General features: G+C 46.8%; 2 protein-coding genes across 2 annotated transcripts; both read right to left on the reverse strand.

The window, feature by feature from the left end:
- Window positions 1-58: 58 nt before the first annotated feature.
- Window positions 59-6191, reverse strand: AOL_s00079g495 (uncharacterized protein; the record flags this gene model as incomplete). Its single annotated transcript, XM_011124370.1, has 8 exons — window positions 59-2141; window positions 2200-2960; window positions 3023-3943; window positions 4030-5214; window positions 5276-5617; window positions 5677-5739; window positions 5803-6034; window positions 6097-6191. The coding sequence occupies 8 exons, from the start codon at window positions 6189-6191 to the stop codon at window positions 59-61; spliced, it is 5682 nt and encodes a 1893-aa protein (XP_011122672.1).
- A 1808-nt stretch (window positions 6192-7999) lies between these two features.
- Window positions 8000-15445, reverse strand: AOL_s00079g496 (uncharacterized protein; the record flags this gene model as incomplete). Its single annotated transcript, XM_011124371.1, has 8 exons — window positions 8000-8854; window positions 8964-12981; window positions 13064-13800; window positions 13928-14084; window positions 14147-14580; window positions 14682-14950; window positions 15027-15171; window positions 15263-15445. 8 exons carry the CDS (start codon window positions 15443-15445, stop codon window positions 8000-8002), a joined length of 6798 nt encoding a protein of 2265 aa, XP_011122673.1.
- Window positions 15446-16245: the final 800 nt, after the last annotated feature.

Here is a 16245-nt window from a genome sequence, read left to right on the forward strand (position 1 = left end):
TGGGCTACGGGATGAACCCACTAATGTACAAAATGCCAGCGACTCTTTTGAACAAAGTCTATGACCATGAATCGTTATACTTGTACCTAGAGCTCTGGTTTGATTGGTCAGAGCTTGAGCTTTGGAAGTAGCTAGAAAGACGGTGGCCGAAACTTGGTTTGGAGCTTTGGGGTTGTTGGGTCGGAGCCGGGGCAGAATCTGGTGGGCCGTAGTTAAGGCCTGGCTGGGTACTCTGGTAATTTTGGTAGTGCTGACTTGGTAAACGGTGGTTTTGGTGGTCTTGGCCGGTAGTTGGCGAATTGTAGCCTCCACTCGGGGTTTGGCTTTGATATACTTGAGGCAAGAGGTCATGATGATAGCCCTGCTGGTTGGCTGCGGGAGTCTGATATCTCTGAGATTCCCCGGAATTTTGATACCCTTGAACTGGTGACGGACTTTGATAGCCCTGACTTGGTGGGGGGGTTTGATAACTTTGCTGGCTTTGGTATCCTTGGTGGCTTGAGTAGGTAGGGTAAACTTCGACTCCTGGAGGGACTTCTTGCTTGGGCGACCCTGAACTAACTGGGCTACTTCCCAAAGGCTTTCTGGAAGGGCGCTGATAGCTCTGATAATTTTGATAGTTTTGATAAGAGGGGTTGTTGGTTTCTTGGATGGGCTGATAGGCTTGAAGTTGGTCAGCAATAGTAACTTGCGGCCCCGGTTGTTTGAACTCGTTCGCTGGTGAGTCTGTCTGGGATTGAGCGATTGGCTGAGTTGTCATTGTTTCTGTGTAGGTGACTATGTTCGTGGTATTTTCTCCTGCAACGCTCTGAGGGCCTGTGGCCGCCGTGTACTGGGGAGCCACACCAGGGGTTTCGGTTGTTGTAGATGCAAAATTATGACTTTGAGGGTTTGGTTCTAAATCTTGACTTTTCCTAAAATTATTATAATCCTGATAACCAGGAAAAGCGGGATTTTGCCTGAGGGGTGAAGGCACCACGTCTAAGCTATCCCCGACATTTGAAGCCTCGAATCCCTCCTCTATTGATGCAACTTGCTGAGAAGGAAAATGTGGCTGTGGGATAGAGCTCTGCCAGTTATATTGCGTTTGACTGGCTTGGGTGTGGAAGTTTGGATCTGGGGCGCCTTGTATGCCGCCGTTTGAAAATGGTTGGGCGGATCCCCCGTTTGTTACTACAGGGGTAGCTGTCGCTTCTGGCTCACTGATATCAATGCGCGCGATACCAGCTTCGATATCTTTGATATCTTCGCTAGTCTTAGTTTCTGCGTGAATATTGTTATTTGTGGCGGCGATATTCTGCTCCTCTTCCTCGTTTGACCCACTTGTTTCGTTCGGTGCCTTCTCTTCCTCCTGATCCTCCTCTTCCACTTCATGGATTAAATCCTTGAAATCAACACTGCCCAATATCCTCTTGGCCTCATAGTCTTGATTCTTAATGGCTGTATTGAGAGCGGTGAGCACACGAGTCACGGCTTCTATGAGTACATCGACGCACTCCGTGGCCCCGGCGTTCATCGCTGTTTGGAGTGCATTAACGTTTCTCTTGCTAACATGCGTAATATCCGCACCCTTCTCTAGCAAAAATGCAACAAGTTCTGCATCACCAACATTAGCAGCGACAATGAGGGCGGTGTCACCATCCTGATCCGCTAAATTTATATCTGCCCCGGCGTTGAGAAGTCTTTCTACCGAGTCCTTGTAAAGCGAACCGGCGGCATTTATAAGTGGAGACGACATATCGGGCCCACCGAAGCGATCGATTGTGGCTCCGGCATCAATAAGAAGTTTAAGGATGTCTGCCTCGCCTCTCCTACAAGCGGCGATGATTGGGCAGGTCTCTGGCCCGGCACCAACATTTGGATCTGCCCCATGTTTAAGAAGGAAGGCAACCACATCGTCTTGCCCCGCCTCGCATGCCCCCTGGAGGGCAGTGCCCAAACCGAACTTTCCCTCGTCAAGGCATGCATTGACGTTGGCTCCGCGTTCGACTAGCAACTCAACAACATCTAAGTGACCTTGTTCAGCGGCGGTCTGTAAAGCCCAGCCGTTGGGCGAGTTTACGTCGGCATTATGATCGAGGAGCATTCTGACGATATCTACTGTGCCATCGAATGCAGCAGCAGTGAGTGCGTTCCCATATCTAGTTTATATTTCTTAGCTATAGACACCTGAATTTTGGGGTCAAGGGAACGACTTACTCTACACCTGTGGCGTTGGCGTTGGCCCCAAATTCTTCTAGTAGAAGCTTGACAGTTGACTCCTTTTCTATGTCAACGGCTTCATAAAGAGACTCGTCAATTGTTTCCTGGGAAATAACGCCGTTTGTGTGTTTCCAGATTGCGGTGAGTAAACGGTCCTGCTGTTCACTACTTGTGGCGATTTGACTGAAAACATCGTCGCAATCGAGGCCTCTCGAACTTTCGAGTATCAGAAGCACAATTTCCCAATTCTCCTCGTCTGCTGCAGCTTCAAGCGCAGCTTGAAAGGTTACGACATCGTGATTGAACTGGAGTAGACGCTTTGTAACCTCAAGTCTTCCGGCACTGGCTGATGAGATAAGGGCCTTGTTGTATTCCTTGTGAGGTATTTTATCAGCGCACGCATCGAGTAAGTAAGTGAACATAGTTAGATCTGAAAGGAGAGCGGATAGTGCTAGGGGGGCGGGGTTGTCGTCGTCGTTATCATCTTGAGCCAGAATAGCACCGTGCTCAACGAGAAGCTGTACAGCTTCTAAGTTCCCTGAAACTATGGCTTCGTTGATGACGGGCCTTCCTTCTGCTAATGCATTCGGGTTGGCACCTCGATCAAGCAGCTTTATCATAACTCTGCAATGACCTTTATAGGCTGCCATAGCTAATGGTGTTTGATCGCCTGCGTCTTGGCCATCATCAATCTTTGCGTCGTTATTCAAAAGGACTTCGCAAATATTAGGTCGTCCGAGGAAGGCTGCCAGGTGGAGCTTTTATGCGATATTAGCCAGATAGCTCATTCTTCGGCGCCGCTGTTTTCCGTTTAACTTACTGGAGTATTAAAAAACTTATCCCGGACACTAATTTCTTCCTTGTGGTCATTTTTAATCAAGGCGGATACTAATTGGGAAAACCCTATGGACGCCGCAACGTGTAGCCCAGTAAGCCCTTCTAGAGTAACCCCATCAAACGCATTTGTCAAGGTGTTATATTCAACTAGCCACTTCTTTCGGACAGAGGATTCCTCTTTCCAGAAGTCTTCTTCCTGGCTGAGATTCTCTGCGATGTCGGTGGTGGCTTTGCTTGCATGGTGTAGCCAATGTTTGACAGCATAGTTAGACACTGTGAGCTCTCCTGTATCTTCACTATGGTCTTCCATGTGGTCGATCTCTTCTTCAGAGTCGGAAATTTCATCGTCATAGTAGTTGTATTCGACTTCAGCTACCTCAGTTGGTTGCGTAGGTTCCCCATTTTCCTGTGGTTCCGTCGCCGGCTGTTCTGTTGATGACAGGGTGTTTTCTAGCACCTCCTCAGCCCCGACGGTATCGGGATTGGTTGTAGGGCTAAGGTCTAATGCGTGCTCTCCTTCAGCTTCGGAATCATCGTTATCGCCAGTATCTTCGGGCTCTGGCTCTGCATAATATTGCGTGATGTGAGAGAAACTCCTGAGTGCAATGATGCCATGCTGCCAACGGATCTCTTCCTTCGAGAGCCCCAGCAACTTCTCTGCATTTTCCAATAAATGCATCTTCACAACCGAATTCATAAAACCAATACGATTGCTTGATTTGCGGAATGTTAGCAGAGGCCGACACTTCTCAACAAGGCTGCAGAGGTGGGCTCGCGATTCTGCATCATGGGAGAGGCCAGTGAGTATTGCAAGATCATCTTCCGTTGGTTCCTCATAAGTAATAATGAGGGTTCGTAACATCTCCTTGATTTCCTCTAGCTTGTCGTCTTTTGGGTCTAGAACCTGTAGCAAAGTAAAGTGGGTTAATATCTATAAACAACATAACCTTATTATAACTCGGGGTCAAAGGAGTAAATTTAAGCACTTACGGAGATCCAGGCGCGGTCTAGCAGGGATCGCAAGTCTTGAGGAATCCGTTCGAGTAGCGACCGCACCTTCAAATCTTTAGCGTCGGTGGGAAGCTCAGCTAATTGGATGATGGTTATATCGATCCATTGTGTATTCTGGGCTCGTTTCCCGATCAGACTGCCAGCAAAGTAAGTTAAAGCTTTGTTGTAACCCTTTTCCATGCCTAAAGCCGCAATCTTTTTTTGCGCATGCATCCTAAGTTCTTGCTGGACCTGGCCGCCATATTTTTCGTTGTCTAAATCAATGACACGAGTGAATTGAGAATCTAGGGCTTGCTTAATGCTATGCCTTGTTTGACTGGTAAAAAGCCATCTGACGCGAGCTCGTGGGCGCCCCGAGTCCTGCCACTCGGATCCAATCAATGTCATTAGCTTTTTAACTGAATCCGCTTGTTCATCCATTAGATGAAGGTTGTTGACTACGAAGTAAACTGTCCCGAGGAGCTCATCAGTGAGCATGTCTTGTAAGCTTTGCCAAAGATTTTCAACCGTCAAGCCAGCTTGTGTTTTCCCTCGAACGCCTGTGTCCTTTTGAGTGTTAACGAACTGTTTTGCATATGCGGCAAGCACCTCCTGCTGGTTCACCAACTGTCGCAGGAATGATTTGAGCAGCTCTTCCGGGCTAGAACCATCACTTGTTTGGTCACATAGAAAATATGCTAATAAATTGGCTGCTTGCCCTGAGTTTTGAGCCTCCTCTTTTCGAAGCGTGTCCTCGATGTGGTCGAGAGCGGCGAGCGAGGCGCCGAGTTTTCCTTTCCCTTCTGGGCCTAAGACCCATAGACAGTCAATAGAGCGCTGTTCGTCTTTTTGGAGCCATTGTTTGTATTCTTGCTCTTGCAGTATCCAGGAGGACGAGATGACCCCTTGTGTGGATCGCTTGCGTTTCTTTTCGACTTGTACGCCTTCCAACGCGTTTAGTACATTTTTGACAACCTCCCTATCAATCCCTCGCGTAGAATTGAACCTATTTTTTGCAATTAAGGGGGCGCTATTGATAATAGTCTTAAGGGGACCTCTGACAAGCTGATAGACAGTATCTTTGAAACTATCGAACTTAACTAGTTCTCGGTGGATTCGTGCAAGTCCCATGTTATCGACCCCAGTGAGAGTGGCGGATTCACGTGTCACAAAATCTTCGAATTTCTATTATCTTATTAGCTCGGTTCCATAGGAGCGAAGTTTTAGGAGAAAGTGAGCCCCGTACCTTGGGAATCGGTACCCTAAATGGTAGACCTATCTGTTTACTCCAATCCGTCGGCCTTTCCTCATAGAAGCACCATAGTTCGATTTTGGGACTCATTTTTGTGGATAGCCGCACGAATTCGTTTCTGATGTCGCGTAAGCTCTCATCATCAGGCTTCATGAGATCTAAAAGCTTAGATGCGGTGGCCTGGTCGAGATTCAGGAACTCGCTGACTTGGGCGAACATGGAAGCCGCCGCGGCTACACTAGCTCCCTGGAACGGGGTACCGAAGAAGATACATCCAGTTACAGCTTCAAACATTTTCCCAAAAAGGTCTCTGCGCGATTCCGCAATACTGATGGCCTAGACAGTTCCCTAAGTTAAGTTACGGTTTTAACCCTAAGGTATTGATTAGAACGCACCTTAGCGATAACGATTCCACCCATGCTATGGCCAATGAAGACAATAGGCCGTCGCGGGGCGTCCTTGTCTCGTCATTAGTCATCTTATTAATGAACATTGGTTCACAAATGCGTTAAGTAGTCTACCTTTCGTTTTTCTTTGAGACCATAGAGGAGTGTCATGGCCAGATTTGACATGAATTGTCTCACTTTCAGAGGGCCTGTCCAAGCGGATTGGTACATATAGAGCAGAATACGGGCGCGTGGGAATTCTTTCGCCAGGCCATCTCGATCGGTAAGCCAGTTGAATTCAAGCTTTGGGTCTGCAGACTTCCAGCTTTCTAGTGGAGGCGCGCCGAGTCCTGGAACTGCGACAATACTAATATTGAGTTAGTATAGTTATAAAAGCTGCGTCGCAAAAGAAACAAACGGGATGCATACTCGATGTCGGCATTTGCGGGGTTGTGCAATTCTTTGATTCCTTGTTGTACGATATCGTACGTCTTTTTAGGCGCCAGTGCCGAAGCCGACGCCATATTTGCAATTTACTCTTCCGTATCTTTGAATGTACGTATGGCTGTTTTCGTTAGTTACATATGTTGAGGTTTTGTTGATTGAAGACTTCCTCAGCTGGTTAAATTGAAGAACTGAATTCATCAATCGTTCCCTGGATCCTCATTTTGAGTTCGTGAGGTTCACGAGTTTAAGGAACTATTCGTAGTCTGGGGAAACTATTCGAGAATAATTTTTAGGTACACAGGGGTTAGCCTGAGGTCCGAACTCAACGGCAAAAAATGAGTCAAGCTATTCTGCAAACCACCCGATTGTGCATGCTGACTGCATCAGAGCGGGGCAGCGATCTTATCCTGGTAGTGCTTGAGCCCCGTCTGCAAGAAACCGACAGGGAAAACAACCCCTGTCAGGCGGCCTTTTGAACCTAACAATGTGAGATCCCTTACCGATTTGACGGATTCTGGGTATGGGAACTAGCCTGATCCGTGAAGGATCCAAGTTTCCTCCAAAGTTTCACTATTTGAAAGGCTTTGCTGCGGTAAAATATCTCATGAAGTAAGCACTTAGGCATGTTTAGGAAGCAGAGCTCCGAGGCTTCGCATACCTTGCCGATATGTTTTCCGAGGGTGTCGTTGTTTTGGAGACGGAGTTGTCTTACGTGGACTTATTTTACCGACGGCTCGACGGCTCCCCGCATGGGTGACTTCGAAGTTCCTTATAATTATCTCAGCTTGCCGAGTATGACGGTGTTTTTTATTGGTTGATTGTCATAGTAAATGATTCGAAAGTGACAAGGCTTGGGAGTTTCGGATCAGATCAAGCTTGTGAGGACGTCTAGGACCAGATTGGCCGTCTATCATATTGCAACGCAACGCACTACTGTCAGCAGCGGGACACGAGGTTTGAAACACTTCTACACCTGAATGATTTCCAATCTTTAGGGTCGGAATTACGTCTAAGTTTATAGAATTGGTTGATGGTTAGTTCAGAAGTTGTTTATTAGTTGCTGATCGTTAACCTTACGTAGTCAATCCTTGTCGGCAGAACTTAGATAGCCGATCGCTTTCTGCGAATAGTTATGGGCCCATGGGTAACAAAAATCTAGCCTAGTATTAAGGCCTAGAATTACACTAGGCCTGACGGTCGCAGTTTGCAAATTTGAGGCTCTGCGTTCCCAAGAGAATCAAATATATATAAAGTACAGGCCTGGCCGGTATTCCATGTATGTGCGTTGTTCCGTCTAGATCTAAGTTGACTGATCTGAATGACTGGCGTGGACCACTGCACGTGTGCGGCGCCTAGATATATTATACGTAAATTGAAGCAAATAGTTATGATCATTCTTAAAACCTTGCTTATGCAAACCGGAGCGTAGCCCAGGAGTATAAGGGGTATCATGATAAAGAGTTACGTCTGAATCTGAACAGTATCACGCAGCCAGGCACTTGTTCAGTTGATTTTCTACTCTATTAATGAAGGCTTCATTGCAAGTCTCAGAATCTAGTGTGTACGTGCTACTTTCCAAGTTCTGAAATAAGCTCGTCTTTATACCTATATATGTAAACGTACTCGAGGGATGTTAATTTTATAGAATATCCCTCTTGTAAAACTGTTGATACTAATCTTTTTGTACAATGCATAGTAGTAGTGGCATAGACTAACGGTCAATTCGTTGAACATGAACTATCTCTACAAACGACCCATGGCTTGATTCAAATTTCCGACTCTAGTTTTCGAATAATAGTCTCCCCAACAGAATTAACGTAACCTTCATAACTATAGAGTAACATTTTGTACACTCGACCCCGAGAGGATTTGAGTTCCGCACTAACTATTTTTTCGCACATATAGTACTTCTTTCCACAATAGTTATCGCGAGAGCGGTAAGGCTAGGTGAGCCCAAGATGCTGAATGTAGGCAAGTCTGCTCTAAAAAGCCGGAGGAACCAGCTTCGCAATTCCATTGTTTGGAGGGAATCCACACCGTATGATTGAATTGATTTTGTTTGATCCATTTCCTCCGGATCCATGCCGGCAATAGTCGAAGACAATCTAGTTGTCAGCGCTTTCAAAACGACCTCTATGGCTTCCTCTGTAGTTTGGGCGGCTGCAAGTAGTGATGCAACATCCCTATTTCCTCCGTTTAAGGCCCTTCCATTGGAACTATCCATCTCCTTGAGTCGTCGGAGGGCCTTAAACATCGGATTTCTCCCCCAGATAGTGCCTAGCGGATCCAGTTCTGGGTCCACATGGAGAAGTTTCATACCAATGGTCACTTGGGCATCTTCTAGCGTTGAGAAAGTCAATGCTGGGTTGCAATAGTAGTCGAGTAGCGCATGGTAGTCATTGGTATCGACTCCATGGTAAGTGTTCTGTGCTAAAAGGAGTTCTCGCTCATCACGGTGGTCAGCCTCAGCTAGGTATCCATCCGTTGTCATCAAACCAAGCATGATAGAAACTGCCTTAAGTCCTTTTGATACCCTATGATGAGCTAGACCATCCATGTAAGTGTTAGCTGCATTGTAATTAGCTTGGGTCCTAGCACCAAATACCGCCTGTACTGATGATAACAGGATGAAGAAATCCAAGTCATTTGGTAGAAGCTCGTGAAGATTCCAGCTTCCGGCGACCTTGCAAGCGGTCACATCAACCCAATCGTCGTGGGTCATATCTGAAAACAAGGCGCTCTGTTGCAAGGCGAATTCGTGAAATTGTTAGCTCAAGATTGAACGACTAGATGAATGCTTGATATAATAGTTACTAGATCGATGTATATAGGGTATTAGAGCCATATACCTGTAGGACCATGCTGGATTGAATGCAACCTCTGATGGGGGGGATATCAAGATCCTGCAATGTTTTGTAAAGCATGTTTCGGTTTGTGATATCACAAGCTGGCGCAACACAATTCACGCCTAACTCTTTGAGCTCTCGAATGAGGTCTTCTGCTTCTTTTGTCTTTGGTCCTGACCGTGATAGTAACACGAGGGTTTTCACACCTCTTTCGGCCATCCAACGAGCTGCCACGCGGCCAAGGCCTCCCAGGCCCCCAGAAATCACGTATGAAGCGTCGAGTGAGAATTTTGACAGCAGCTTTGGAGCTGAGACTACAGTAACTTCGCTACTTGGTGTGGTCTCGACAATTATTTTCCCCGTCGACTTACCGGTTCCAATCAACCGGAATGCATCTACTATTCTGAATATATCAAAGGTCTGGACTGTGGAAACTGGTCGAAGGCTCTTTTCGGCTGTTCCAAACCTCTCCAAAACCTCGTCAATGAGCTGGGCGACGTATTGAGGGCGCTTTTGGTGCATATGCCCGAGGTCAACGGCACTAAACGATATATTATTTTCGAACTGAGCCATGGGGAGTTTCCCTTGGGCTTGGATATCCTTCTTGCCAATTTCGATGAACCGACCAAATGGCGCTATGCATTCCCATGAGCTAAAAAGTACATCACCTGATAGGGAGTTCAGGACGACATCCACTCCGCCGACTAGGCGTTTAATCTCACCCGCGAACTTTGAGTCACGGCTGTTGAAAATATGAGTGGGAGGTATGTTATATCTTGAGGTAAGCAGGTCTCGCTTCTCTTGTGTACTAACAGTGGCGAAGACTGTCGCGCCTAGATGCTGAGCGATTTGGATAGCTGCCTGTCCAGTACCTCCCGCTCCAGAATGGATGAGTACAGTTTCGCCAGCGACTAATCGAGCCACGTGATACAATGCATGCCATGCAGTTGCGAAATTAACTGGAATAGATGCAGCTTCAACATCTGTTAGGGCTGAAGACTCTGGGACTCGGCACAGGCTTGATCCTTTACACCGATACAAAGTTCGATATCCGTCGGCTGCGAACCCACACACTCTATCACCTGGTTTCAAGCCATGTCCTTGTATGTCCTTCCCGATTTGAGAAACGATTCCAGATATTTCGCTTCCGATTGTGCTCTCATTCAACGCTCCCAAGGCGATCAAACAGTCTTTGAAATTGACACCGGCAGCATGGACCTCTACCTCTACGATGTCGTCTGGCAAGGTAATAGAAGCTCCAATTTCCGTATCTTCGACAAAATAAATGAACTCTAAGACACCCGGGGATCCGACATGGATTCTCAGAGGACCTAATTCTCCCCACTTGCGGGTTGTCGAGGCTGGCCCTGCCTTGACTGATTGTACTTTCTTTGTAAGTTCAGCGGCCTCGTCCAATTGGCAGTACTCGATGATACCGCTTCCTGTCTGGCGGAATGTTTGCGGGAGGAATAGATTATCAACATCACTGAGAAGTACATCGCACACTTGAGCGATGCCGCTAACGCGCTCCGATAAGTCATGTCCAGCCAGCAACAGGGTTGCGAACCCAGCCATACTGTTTTCTTGGCGCAAAACCCTAGCAAGTCCGTCGACGAGATGCTGTGAGGGATAGCTAGCAGAACTAAGCTTTGACGTCTTGATCCACAGTACATGGTTCCTGGCAGTACCCAAAGTCTTTTGAACGACAGATAGATTAAATTTGTCAAGGTTCTCTAGGATAGAGGAGCTGTCTACATCCCACAAAATGATTTTAAGGTCGGCCGCAGAAGTTGGTTCGAGCGCGGATACAACTATCTTGCATTCACAAGATTGCGTGGCTTGCATCTTGTCTCTTAACACGTTGGCTAAGTCTATTGCAGTTGATTTAGGGTTGTGCAGGTGAATTTCAGCAGTGCTCATCGTTGTATCTTCAGATTTAGTATTGATGGCTGTGTTGAGTTCTTCCAAAGAAGAAATAGGGTCCCATTTGAACTTCCAGCAATGATGGAGCTCATTTGGGGTTATATCATGGGGGCCATGCCCACCACCGGAAACCCTTATCATCTTATATCCTGAGACAGTAATTTTAGTGGATCCATCAGAGACGTCGATCGCTGACACGCTATGCTCACTTCCACGGTATCCAGAGAAGTGATGTAAAGCGGTCGCTAGCAGCGGCTTTCTACTGTCATTCAGTCCGCTACGGGACAGCCACAGGTGTTTGATCTTAGAAGGTATCATTGTAGGCATATTAGGTTGTTCTCTGACGATGTTGGCGAGCGGCAGTTGAAAGACGGCGTCGAGGGTCGCTGGGTGGATGATATGATCTGTGTCGATGGCCCGAGTACCATGCACCCGGTGCGAGTTGCCTGCAGACCCTATGTAGCTGGTAATGATTGCCTGTGCCCTCCCGGGAGCAGGGTGCCGAAGTTCGCTGATTCTTTGGAATACTGGGCCGTAGTTGTAACCTGCCCTCTTGATTGAGTCGAAGAATTTATGAATTGGTACAGATACTGAAGCTGAAGCCTTAGGGGGTTTGGATAAGCTAAGGTGACCAGCTTCCCCTAGCAAATATTTCCCGTCTGTTGATTCGATTGACGAGTTTAGAGTGCCCGGAGTAGCGCATTCATCGTCGGAGAATTGAAATTTACCCTCAGCATTAGGAGTGGAAGATCCATCGGTTCCTGGAGAAACAATACCTGAAGGATTTGTAGCTTCTCGGTCTCCACGGATCAGCCCTTTACAATTCTTTTTCCACTGACTTCCATCGAACGAGTAAACTTCAAACTCGAACCACCCGAGAGTGAGCGAGCCGTCTTCTTGAGGTTTGAGTTGTACCTGGACTTCTTGCTCAGAAGGTGCTGCTGGTATCTGAATTGCTGCTAGAAACTCGATGTGCTTGAGGCTGAAGGCCGATGGTATGACATCGAGAGTTTCTCGGGCTAGTTGATTCATGGCCTCAATAGCCATAGCTAGCATGCCTGCGCCGGGGTATAAGACGGCGTCGTTGATGTTATGATCCTCAACCCAGTCCATATTGGCCCTACTTAAGAAGTTCCGCCATGTAGCTGAAAAGGGATGCCAATCCGGTGAAGGGTTACCCAGAATTTCGTTTGGCCTTCTAGTACGGAGTCTCTCCATGTGACTCCTTCGACTCTCATTCCAATAAGTTCTGTTGTGTGAAAATGGGTAGCATGGCAAGTCTACCAGCTGCGGCACCTTTCGTGAATCGATTCCGTTGAGATAGTTGGTGTCTAAGTCGAATCCGTAGCTGTGAAGACTCCCAACAGCTCGGAGGATGGAATCCTGCCCGGAGAAACCTCGAATCAACGCACTATTGTACTTTATGTCGCGAGCGGATTGGAATGTCTTTTGCATGATTTCTCGGAGAGGCCCCTTGAGGGCAGCGTGAGGTCCAATTTCTAGGATATTTGTTATAGAAATGCCTCCGCGGTGACTAAGATCGAGTCTCTTTCTACTACTGGCGGCTAATGAGGCAAGCTGGTCTATCTTTTTAACATTGTCTGTAAACCGCACTGCTGAACACATATTTTGTATCCAATAGTCTAAATCTTGTAGGCGGCTGTCTGATACCATGTCACCATCAATGTAAGATATCATCGGAATAGGCTGATGTGTGGGACTCTTCAATCTTGGCTCAATGTTTCCTGCCCGGGAGAAGTACTCGTTTGCGACCGGAATCATGTGAGGGGAATGATATGCACAAGAAACCTTCAGTTTTCGAGCAAATGTGCCTTTTTGGTCAAGGATTGCCTTTAATGCGTTAAGATGACCATCGTCTCCAGCTATTGTAACATTGCTCGGGCTGTTAATGCAAGCAATGTGGAGGTCATCAAACTTAACTGATATTTCTTGCAAAGTGGCGATTGCATCGGCTTCAGACAGCCCTACTGACATCATGGAACGCTTGATAGGGTCCCGCGGGGCGGCATCACCGCCTAGTCCGCGATAATAAGCTATTTTTATTGCGCTGAGATGGGATATAGCGCCTTTACAGTATCTAGCAAAGAGAAAATAATTGTCAACGCGTTAACGGAGCTGTAGGCGGTCTTGACCAGCCTGTAAATGATGAAGGATCTTACGCTGCCGCGACTTCGCCAGAGGAATGACCAAGAACGATTGCAGGCCGCACTTTAATCCGATCCAAGAGGTCCACAACCGCAATTTGTAGAGAGCAGCTGACAGGCTGGCTTATTTCTGGTTCATCCATACGAGAATCTGAGCCTTCCTTCTTCATTTCGGTTTCGAGATCCCAGGAGCATCCGATGTCACGAAGATATTGAGCTGATTGTTTAATACTCTCTGAAAACGACAGATATTGCATCAACTCGACCCCCATCCTTGGCCACTGGGCGCCTTGACCAGTAAACACAAAAGCTAAGCTCAAGCTCTTTGGATCCGCGGAACGCTGAGGTGCTGAGAGTTCGTTGTCTAAAGATAATATTAAATCCTTGGAGTTCACTATTGAGTATGACTTCCATGACAGTGATGTTCGATGGTTATTGAGCGTATAGGACAACCGGCGGTACATATCACTGTTTTGAAGTGGACGTTCGGCGAAGAATCTACTGTATGATTCGCTTAAATGCTGTATTCCGTTTCGGTCTGCGGCAGATAGGACAATTAGGTAACACTGCGAAGTTAGATCTTCCTTCAATTCCTCCATGTCGGTATTATGGTTGGCGTCAAGGGCATTCTCGGCTAAGAATACTTTCGCATCATCGAGAATGACGTGGGCGTTGGTCCCCCCGAATCCAAAGGAGTTTACTGAAACTCTACGCAACCCGGCTGAAGGCCAAGGTGTAGCTTCGGTCGGGAACTAAAGCATGCCTTGAAATTAACATAGGAAATTACTCAGAGAATAGTGAAATGAGCCGATCGCATGTCACTGATCTTGCATGAAATTTCGAAATGGAGAGAGGAGTAACAACTAGTGATTTTCTTACCTTGAGTCGGTAGTAGGTATCGTCAATTTCAGGGTTGAGAGTAATAAGATCTGCAATAGGGGGTATCACTCCTTTCTCTAGAACCAGAACAGATTTAATGACACCTGCGATCCCGCTCGCTGCTACTAGATGGCCGATGTTTGCTTTACTCGCGCCGCTATCGGTTGTATGAGCAAGATTCGTAGCTTTCAGCTTGAGGAGAGATCTCTTTACATATACAATGGATCGTCTGAAGATCTTGCAGGCCTGAATACGGTCCCAATGGCTGCTGATTCTATAGGGTCTCCGAGCAATGTTCCTGTTCCATGCGCTTCGCAGAATCGTGTTGGTTCAATATCTAAACCAGCTTTTTCATAGGTATCTTTCATGAGCGATATCTGTGCCTTTCCGCTAAGTTGGGTAAGACCCAAGGTATACCCATCTGAATTGGTACCGGTCGAGCGAATGACTGCACGGATTGTATGGTTGAACTCTGGTTTTATTGCATCTGAAAGTCGCTTCATAATAATTATGCCAAGTCCCTCGGAACGAGCATATCCATTGCCCCTAGAATCGAAGCTGTGGCATCGGCTGTCAGGGGAAAGGAAACCCATATTGTCAAGATAAACAAATAAATCTGGCATGTAAGTTAAACTGACGCCGCCAACGATGGCCTACGAGGTAAAGATGTTAGTCGAAGTTTTGAAAATATGAGCTTCAGTAGTGCACCATCACTACCGAACTTCAAATTCTTAGATTAGTTCAAGATGTTTACCATATCTGTTTCTCCGGCCCTGAGTAGTTGACTTGCCAAGCCCAACGCTACGAGACTGCTTGAACAAGCGGTTTCAATCGCCATGCTTGGGCCTTTCAAGTTATAGTACCAGCTCAAACGGTTTGCTAGTATACTCCCATCGGACCCAGTGATAGAATACTTTTTGGCTGCTTCCACATCTCTGCCTATCGAAAGTCTATAGTCATGTGAGAGGTACCCGATATGAACGGATGTCCTGCTCCCAGTAACTTTTGAAAGGGGTAGGCCCGCTAATAGAACACACTTCTAGTTAGCTATTGTGCATAAAGAATGGTAGACCCAGTTAACTGTTCCGCTTTCAATTACCGTTTTCAAGAGCATGGTATGTGGTTTCAAGAAGTAGTCTCTGTTGTGGATCCATTGCAATAGCTTCTTCCGCAGATATCGAGAAGAAGGAGGTGTCGAAAGCACCGATATCCCCAGCCATAAAGTATCCCTTGTGCCGTGTACCCTACAAGAAAATTAAAAATCGTTTGATATTCCTTATAATAGACTTGGCTTTTGGAGATAGTAAGGATGGGCAGGTAGAATTGTTAGCATACTGATTGACTCTGTGATCCCCCCCCTGAAACGTTTAAGAAGGCCTGGAGGTTGACACGGTCGTCCGGTATCTCAGAAAGACCAGTATCACCATTCACCATCACGGCCCAGAAGGCATCTATACTTTCTATCCCCGAAGGAAATTTAAATGCAAAGCCTATTATAGCAAGAGGCTCTGCTGCCATTGTCTCAGTTTTGTATAGTTCTGAAGAATTTCAAGGCGTGAAGAATCCGTGGTTACTAGAAAATTGGGCGTCCTAGTCTTAGCAAGTTAGCTGAGAGGTCGTTAGTATTGCAAGCTATATCAAAGTTGTGGTTCTAGCTGGATATATAGACAGACCGCCAGTACTATAGTTCTGCAAGTCTTCATTGGAACCAACTTTGTGTTGGCCTAGGTTGGGTGCCACAGTTTGCCTGATAAGATCAAGCGTTATCAGTACAACCTGCAAAATATTTGTTGTTAGTGTTGGATTTTGAAGCATAGATACTTGGTCTAGCCCGAACAACCTTGAGATCATGATGACATCCTGATACGGGAGTCCCGCCCACTAGACTGTTCCGAAGTTCTCCGTAAAACCGGTGAAAACGAAATCACCGAACGTGCATCCGGCTAACAAAGTTTCGAGGTTGATGATACAAGCCTAGATGGCAATTCGTGTCGAGCCCACATGTTTGGCGCTTTCTATCCTAATGAGGAAGTCCGTGGCCATGCAGCCAAGTAAGAGGCGGGCCTGGAGGCCGCTCCGAAGAGGCGTGGGGAACCCCGAAGCCGTTTGCGCGGGCGGGATTGCGTATCGCAATTGCAATATCGCCGCTCGTTAGATGTATACATACATATGTTACTTCAATATTAGATGCAATCGTCGGCTATACATGACTTCAATAGGAACATGCCAAACTTTGCATGTGCGAATTGATGCGGGCCCAAGCTTAAGCTCAGAGGAGGCATTTTCGGCCAGTTTCTACAGTGGTACACGGTTACAAT

Source organism: Orbilia oligospora (genome assembly GCF_000225545.1).
Source record: "Orbilia oligospora ATCC 24927 unplaced genomic scaffold scaffold00079, whole genome shotgun sequence".
Lineage (NCBI taxonomy): Eukaryota > Fungi > Ascomycota > Orbiliomycetes > Orbiliales > Orbiliaceae > Orbilia > Orbilia oligospora.